This window comes from Dipteris shenzhenensis, chromosome 3, assembly GCF_047967505.1.
Source record: "Dipteris shenzhenensis isolate YYH24624 ecotype China chromosome 3, Dip_SZ_1.0, whole genome shotgun sequence".
Taxonomy (NCBI): Eukaryota; Viridiplantae; Streptophyta; class Polypodiopsida; order Gleicheniales; family Dipteridaceae; genus Dipteris; species Dipteris shenzhenensis.
Window position 1 is genome coordinate 16,257,122 of NC_141598.1, and position 8,640 is coordinate 16,265,761.

The window sequence follows — 8,640 nt, forward strand, 5'->3', positions numbered from 1 at the left end:
ATCTTGCTAGACAAACCAAGAGGATCAAACAACCTCGCAGATGGGCTAATTAAACACATTATATACAACTCTCAGATGGAAAAGAATCAGTCAATGAAGAGATGACTTATTCCATGGCACAAATGCTACTTGACAAATATGGCAAAGGAATATCAAGGCGGATACCATACTTAAGGAATTCAAAGACATATACGGTATCAAGGCAGGCTAGTGGCCAGTTACTATATTGAGAAAGTCACGTACAAGGTAGACCCCAAGTTCACCGAAGAACATTACGGAAAGGCGAAAACTATCTTCCCGGCACCAACAAAGATCAAAATTGAAGGTAAAGTGGAGTTTACATAATTGTCTATAAACTTGCTTTTACAGCAACATGAAATTAAAATAACACTTTTCTCCGCTGTATCCAAAAACCTTGTAGAGACAGAACAAAGCGAGAAAAACGAAAGTGACACTTCGGTAATGAATTTTATCTATTGCATCACTTGTCTTGACAATAGAAAGAAATACATTGGGCAAACTACAAACACCGTAAAACGACTACAACAGCACAAGACTAACCCACCAAATAAAATGATCGATGATGTACACAGGTATGCCCCATTTGAAAGCCACTTCAAGATGGACATACTAGCATCGACGGCAAGCAAAAAGGAGGCAAATATCTTGGAGAGCCAGCACATTCTACACCTAAGAACAACATCAATCTTTAGGGGACACAATAACATAAAAGGAAACCCAACATGCCTTAGGAAGTATTACTACTTGAAGAGGAGGAAAATTATTTAATTGCATTTTTGAGAGGGCTGGAATCAAGCCTACATTTTTGTTACACTGTTTCAAATATTTTTTACAAATACATTGACTCGATATCAACAATTTCGACTACTTTTCACACTTTTTGCTTTAATTGACCTACATTTAATTCATTGCTATGCGGTTCTTTTTTGGGATTCCCTTTTTTATCTACATTCGAATTCCATAATTCATTGCTATGCAGTTCTTTATTTTTAGAGAAAACTTTCGTTCTTTGTTCTATTGTGGAAACAGACCATCGTACAAAAATTAGGCCTCCCTGTCTACGCTTTTTTTGAATTCAACAAAAAAAATAAAACAAAAAAAAGTAAAATTAGGACTCACTCTCTGCCTACCGCGGATCTAGTTCTTATCCACACAACAAAAAATGCTTAGAAATATCTATAGATGGATCCCGATTTCCGACAACCGGCAGGTTTCTTTAAGAGATTAGAAGAAGGAATGTAGCCTGACGAAGCCCAGGCATACTGCGCCACTACTACGTATGAGCACTGAGCAGGACTAAACTAATCCCACGACGGGGAGACAGAAGAATGCTGATATTGAGTTTGAGAATATAAAGAAGAACATGGTTAAAGTATTGACGAGACCAACACTGGTTGGAGAATGGAGCGACATGCTGAGGGATGGACTCTGGAGGCTGCAGTATGACTGGCGACCTCAAAGTCTACATAGAGCTTAGGCTTGTGAAGGGGGATAAAGGAACCTTGCTGGGACGGCAGGAGGTACGTCCAAGGCCGGCAATGGGATGATGACCAAAGTGCAATATTGGAAGGAAGGGCCGGGTCGAGGAGATGAACAACGGAGGGTATATAATTAATGAAGTGCGATGGCTGAGAGCGAGGGTGGGTGGGTGATCGAGAAGAGAGCAGTAGATGGGGGAGCTGATGTGAGACGTCGAAGATCAATTGAGGAGGCGACAGTTACGACGGATGTCACCTTGGGAGCCAGTGAGGACGTCGGAGAGGGAGAGTTTGACGAAGGCGGAGGAGAACTGTTGGAAGAAAGCGGGGGGGGAAAGGCTGAAGAGGCGAACGATGGGGGAGGTACGGGGGTCGTTGGCGACTTCGGAGTCGACAGTGAAGAGGCCAAAGCCGGCGAGGGCGTTGGAGAAGTATTGGGTGTCGAAGGCGAGGCTGGTGAGGTCGTTGGGGAAGACAGTGCGAGGATTGTAACGAGGTGGGCATCGCAGCCTCAATACATTGTAGAACACCAACCCCAAACTTTGATCCCTCCTTGGATACAGCCTGTTTGTAATGCTCACGCAGTGCCCTACTCCCAACGTGTGCGCCCCTGCATCATCATCAATCACTCTTTAAACTCTGCAATCTATTATCAGACTCTAGTATTGACACTTGATACTTTTAAAACTCAGCAACCTAACACTTTATAATTTAACAACTAAACTATCTAGTACTTACGTACTCAACAAACTATCTAGTATCAAACTTGATCATTTTAAAACTCACAAAACTATCTAGTATCAAACTCGATAATTCTAAAACTCGACAAAGTATCTAGTATCAAACTTGATAATTCTAAAACTCAGAAAACTACCAGTATCAAACTCGATAATTCTAAAACTGAGAAAACTATCTAGTATCAAATTGGATAGTTTTAAAACTGAGAAAACTATCTAGTATCAAACTTGATATTCTTCAAATGTACATTAACAAATCCATAAATTTTATCAACATTTGCCTCCTTAGAGGCACGAGGATAGAAACTCTTCGATGAATTTCCAAGTGTGATCTTTTTTTAAAAATAATTAAGTCATGTGTTTCAAGTTGCCATTTAAGTAGATCATCCTACAAAAATTGCTTGTAATCTAAGCCCAAAGCCCTTTTAAAAATCGTTTCCTTTCTCTTTTGCATCTACCTCAATAGGACAAAGTGCCCACATGCAATTCTGCCCTCTTGTTTTTCACCATCATTAAAGTAGTAATTTTCAGATTTAGAGAGAAACTTAATTTGCCGATTAACAAATCCCGAAAAAAAATCTTGATTTTTTTAATTGTTTTCATTAAGCACATTCCCAAGTTTTTTTCCCATCAAAAAGCTTTAAATATCCTAATCTGATGTGAATTTTCAACCGTAAAATGCTCTTTTTTTCCCATACCTCAAGTGTCGAACAAACGATGGGGACTACATGCCACCTTCGCATTTCTCCACAAAAGTACCACAATGTCATAAGGTCTTTAGGGGAATGGTACTCTCGAAATTTGTGGAGGCCTACAAATAAGCTTCTCACCACAAGTTTGTCTTACTAGAGAAGCCCCCCTTAAGCGTCGGAGAATTTATGATGTTAAGCTAATAAAGCGCATTCGCATGCTCTACCAAACCAGTCATTATCTTTAAATGAAGTGTGGATCTTTGTTTCAAAGCTCTTGCCTACAAACTCAATGAAGGAATGCCTCTACTAACTTCACAGTTCAAGCTAATGTTAAGCATTATTTGTGGGGATCATGAATTTAAGATGCCTTTAGCCGGCTCACTAGGATTGTTGCTCATATGACAAAGTTTCAAGAAGGAATTCAAAGGTCGTAGTCTTCCCATAAGCAACACAGAAGCTAAGCGGATTGTAGGAGGTCCTGCTAGTCCATTTGCTTGAAACCAAGTCCCAGAAATGAGGACTATGGCACCATGTAGCTTGCTTAAGAATCCATCTCCCAACTCGAGGATGTGAGAATGCACTCCAAATTAAAACCCCTCTAGTCAAATCCCTTAAACTATTAGTGTTACTGCTTGCATGCAAGTTGAAAAGGTGATTTGCATAGGTGATAGGGCAAGCAAACACCTCCACATCCCAGGGAAAATTTTCTAGCTATCCTTTTATATTTCCAATGAGCATGATTCCAAGCCCAAGATTTTTTTCTTTTCTAATAGAAAATTCAAAAGCCCAGTAGAAGATTTGCTAATGCAACCTAACATAACCTAATCTAGCCTAGCCTAGCATAACCTAACTTTAATTCTAGCCTAGTTTAGTGACATAGCCTAACCTAGACTAGCCGAGTTGAGTGGAAGAGGAGAGGAGAGGAGAGGGAAAGGGGAGAAGCCCGGGAGAAGAGGGGGGAAGGGAGGGGAATGGAGCGGGAGAGAGACTAATATGGGAGTTGAGTGGTAGAGGACAAAGAGAGGGAGTTGAGAAGGAGAGGAGGAAGGGAAGAGGAGAGGAGAGGGGAAAGGAGTAGGAGAGGAGGAAGGGGGGAAGAGGAGGACAGGGGGAGAAGGGGAAGGAGAGGACAGGGGAAGGGGGAGACTTGAGTAGGAGAGGAGGCAGGGGGAGAGGAGGAGGAGAGGAAAAGAGCGAGAGAGGAAAGTTGGGGGGAGGGGGGGAGAGGAAGGGGGAAAAGAAGGGAGAGGAGAGGAGAGGAGAGGAGGGAGGCAAGTGCGAAGCAGAGGTGCGAATGGGAGGGAACTACACTTCCTCCTGGGACCATTATACACATAATTAAAGGGGGGGACATACAAGTTAATATAATCCTATTTTTTGATGGGGGAACATATTTAGCCATAAACGCTCTATGGGAAGACATATTTAGCCATAATTTTTCCGTTTGATGGGGAAACATGTTTTGCCACATGTACGTTGGGAAGTGCTCTTAGTTTTCTTGTCTTAAAACCTAAAAAGATATAGGTAAAGTATAGGAGGTAAACATTGCAGGTTGTGATCCTCTAGTTGGAACTAGCTTTTGGGATGACCGAGATCGGGAATTTGGAAAATGTGCAGCCAAAAGTATACAAGGGATGCAAAGGTCCTCATCGTTGTATGTTATATAACAAATTGAAAGACTAGATGTGAGAGCATTTATAGATTATGAGCAACCATGCACACCCATGGTGCATTGAATGCATTTGGGCCATGGGTTATGATATGCGGACATGTTCACAACGCATGCCCACAATGGGGTAGTCTATAAACATAAAGGTATGATATAATTGGGCCACTTTCATAGAAGGAAAGTGACCCGCAAATTTTGACCATTCATATTCTCAAATTTACAAACTTAAAAACTATTTACCACACCGTCAATTACATCCTATATCTGCTGCCATATATTAAGGGCAAGCAACACAAAATAAGCCTACAAGTGGTTGTGGTCTACACATGTTGAGTAAATGGTCTTGGCAGCCGCCCACTATGTCTCTTGAATCTACAAAACAAGCCTATGTCCCTTTGACCCTCCATTTGGGGGGACCCTAGGAGAATGGGCCATAGTTGCACTTTCTAGCTTTATTTTGAAAGTCCGAGAGAGCTCTAAATACAATTCATGGCATCTGGTAGCTTGTTGGATTCCGAGCGCTTTCCTCGTGAGAGAGTGATCCTCCAACCCATTCCCCTATACATAAACCCAGTAGCCTACATGTATAGAGATGCTCGAATTCGAATGCCCCCCATCATTGACTGATTGAGCATGAGTTGATTGGGCTCCTTCTCCACTCTTGAGCTCCCACATGACCGAGTTTAAGCGCCTGTGCACACAGAGCCCACGCAGTGCCCTTGGTGGCGCTCCAAATAAGGCCATGCGGAAGAAGCTGAGGTCACTAATGCGCCCTTAAGTGCTCAAAAGTGCACCTTTGATTTTGAAGGTGCAGTAAGAAGCAGCGGCAATAGCCGGAGGTCTCTGGAGGTTCAGAGCCTCAGTGCGAGCAGCGAGAGAAGGGTCCGACAAGTACGACAAGATGCAGTAGCCGATGAACGAAACCGTAGCGCAGTGAAGGCTGATTTTTTCGCGTGGAACTCTACACTACCATGACTCTTTTACAGGCTGCGCATTTCTGGCCTCGTGTGGAGACGCCCTAGATGAGGGCCAAGAGAGAGTTGGTGAGCTACTAAGCAACAACAAGACCATCTACAAACTTTCATTCGTTGCCCTCACCCAAACATTTGCTTGCTATCCATCACCTTCTAACGGCGGTACTAGACCTTCTTCAAGTCTAGTCCACCATCAGTCAATGAACATGCTCTCGAGTATCTCACTGCTTGTCATCGATCAAGCTCAGGTGCTCATGGAATGCAGATATCGGCGTCGATGGTTTGGTATTATCAAATGGATCATCACAGATTGCAAGAAATCTATTTACATACGTCGGGAATTCTAGCAAACATCCATCTGAAAGCACAACATCTACGTCAAACGATCGTTGAGACATCTGAAAGCACGCGAATCAGGCAGAACGATCATTGAGAGAAACGCGTTTCGAAAACAGAAATTCCCACCTAAGATCGCGACGCTTTCCTCGAGTGTCATTCCTTTGGACGCGAACACCTGCACGAACCCGTCAAAACTGACAGTTGCCGGAGGTATTTCCACGCTAGCTCTGGAGCTGCTGGCGGTGGTTGCGTCTCTCCTTCCCAACGGAACCTGGATGAACGGCCCTCCTGCAATGTTGACTGCCTCTCTCGCGGCCAACACCACGATGTCCGCGCATGACACCGTCTGTGGACACGCCAATTCTAATGCCGCCTTCATCCTATCGATGAATTCAAGTCGTCTGATTCCAAAGTTGGCCGGAGATGTAAGCTCGGACACGATTCCTCGTTGCGAATTCAAGAGAATCGAGGCATCGCAACCCTGGAACAACAACGGAAGCAGATCATTGCCAAGTTCAATTACAAAATCCGATTGATGATCATTGATTGCAGATGCACAAGACAAGGCAAGCACCGGATTGAACAGGAGCGGACAAACAAGCAAATACCAAGCAATACGGAACTAAACAAACAAACGAGCACCGAGCAACTTACCTGAGAAACACAATTTAAAAAAAAAGGAAATAATTAGTAACCCATGCCACTGCTGAAGTTTTATGAGATTGACGCGCCCCAACAAAGCAAATGACACACTCTCGAGAATAATCGAACAATACACTTGAACAGAAACATAGTCATAGGCAAAATACTACTCGAACGGAAGCCGTTGAACGACTCACTGTCGAAAACATGCTAACAACACACTCCAAAGGAAGCAGTACCAGATACTGTAGCTGCAGCAGAAAGAATTGCGCGGACAGCACACTTAGAAAAATAGCAAAATGACCACGAGCTGCTGGAAGCACTTTCCAGCAAATCACCAAGGCTAATTATGCAAGAACATACAACAGCACACACAGCACGCCAACAAATCCCCAAGCCTACTCATACCACGTGTCAGAGTGCAGATTTTGAGGCTGTAACCTGGACTTGACAATCATGGAAGAAGAGTCGAAGCAGGGCTGCGGTAGCTGTGGGATCGCGGATCAAATTCGCTCTGAGGACACCTCGGATAATGCGTGCCGCAAAGGGACAGGAGCTCGCGTAGAAGTTGTAGCTCAGTTGGGCTGTTGAGGATTGTAGAAAAAACACTTCCAGAAGCAGGAGAGAAAGCAGAACCTGCTTGATTCTGATGATACCCATCGCTAACCTGCAGAAAGAAAGCACAAGAAGTCACCAGGGAAACTACAGGCTTTCTCTGATAAAAACCAACCTGAAGTTTGCCAACAAACTTGCACCTTTTTATCAATCTGAAATTTGCCAACAAACCTCGCACCTGCAAAAGAATTGCAATTGCCAAGCTTTATACACATCCATTAGGCATTTTGGCTCACATGTTTGAGAAAGCATCTACAACAAGACGACAAGCCATGTCTGTAGAAGTGTGGTAAAGTAGCTGCAATAACCTTCCTTATCCAATGGAAGCAGATAGAAAATTACTGTCTTCTACCCAAGCTGCTGCTGGTCGAAGCTCAGATCTACACATCCAAAGCATACAAGGCAACCGGATCAACAGTACAACTTAGCTGTTTGCACAGATTATCACAACTTGAGAAGTTCGAGGGCAGTGCAACAAGAAAAACGGTCATTTCTGCGCAGATTTGCAAGTCGCACCTGCATGCTGAGTTCAAAGATTCAGAACACTGTTTTGGCATAGCTTTGGAGATGGAAGCCCACTGCATCCAACGAGAGAACAGAACATTTTTGCGCCTCAATTCCCATAGCGAATCGTCACAATCTCTCGACAGAGGCTGCAAATTATATCTGATCAGTTGTCAAAGTGCAACTAAACTATCCGAGGGTGGTAATGCTATGCCTGCAAGCATGTCTATAACGCTGCAAGCATGTCTATAACTCTGAAACCTCTAGCCAGCCTCCCCTGCAAGATTGTTTTGTAAGTAGACTCAGAGAGAACTTAAGACAAGATCACATGAGTTGAATCGAAAGCATGAGGAGAACAGCAACTGGAAATAATAGAACACGAACTATTATCGCACAAGCCCCCCTAAGTCAATTCCTCAAACAAATTTTGAGTTGCAATTGTTCCCTTCTCGCTTGTCAAAGGGCAAGCAACTCTAATCTAAGGCCATAGCTCCGTATCTGGATTCTGCATTCGACTCTTCTGGCCTCCCCTGCACAAGTCAGCTCCTCTCTCCAAGTAGCTCTATAAGAAGAGCTTCCAATCTGTCCATTTAATGTATCCACCACAAGTGCAAGCACAGAAGTGACCGCCTTCGACCTTAACTTCCAACTACGTGCAGCGTCAGGCCGCATTTGCAATTCTACCTATCTAAACTGTCAAGCTGTACAAGCCATTGTATTCATATGCTGTGTACATGAGATCTCATCTTCCATTGCGTGCCGACCATGTCGGAATTTCGTTGCTTTTCCCCACATCTTCCCCACAGGCAGGATATTTAAGTAACGTTTTTTCCACAGATCCTGAGTCCGATTCTACCAACTCAGCTAAAAATTTCCGATGGTCGATTCTCGGGACGGAATTCGCCATTCAAATGTAAGTAGCATGCCAAAAGCTTCTCGTTCTCTCTCTCTCTCCCTCTCTCTCTCTCT

At 43.6% G+C, this 8,640-nt stretch overlaps 1 protein-coding gene across 3 annotated transcripts; it reads right to left on the reverse strand.

Annotated features, from left to right (window-relative positions):
- Window positions 1-1,314: 1,314 nt before the first annotated feature.
- LOC147903433 (peroxidase 29-like) lies at window positions 1,315-8,209 on the reverse strand. 3 transcript variants are annotated; one of them, XM_087372892.1, is made up of 7 exons: window positions 8,056-8,209; window positions 7,684-7,948; window positions 7,476-7,547; window positions 7,308-7,345; window positions 6,994-7,219; window positions 6,037-6,391; window positions 1,315-2,109 (listed from the first exon to the last, which is right to left on the reverse strand). In XM_087372892.1, the coding sequence occupies exons 5-7, from the start codon at window positions 7,210-7,212 to the stop codon at window positions 1,721-1,723; spliced, it is 963 nt and encodes a 320-aa protein (XP_087229018.1). In that variant the 5' UTR covers window positions 7,213-7,219; window positions 7,308-7,345; window positions 7,476-7,547; window positions 7,684-7,948; window positions 8,056-8,209; the 3' UTR covers window positions 1,315-1,720. The 3 variants fall into 3 exon arrangements, with proteins under 3 accessions (XP_087229018.1, XP_087229017.1, XP_087229016.1); XM_087372891.1 differs by having other exon boundaries at window positions 7,684-8,209; XM_087372890.1 differs by lacking the exons at window positions 7,308-7,345; window positions 7,476-7,547; window positions 7,684-7,948; window positions 8,056-8,209 and adding an exon at window positions 7,346-7,439.
- Window positions 8,210-8,640: the final 431 nt, after the last annotated feature.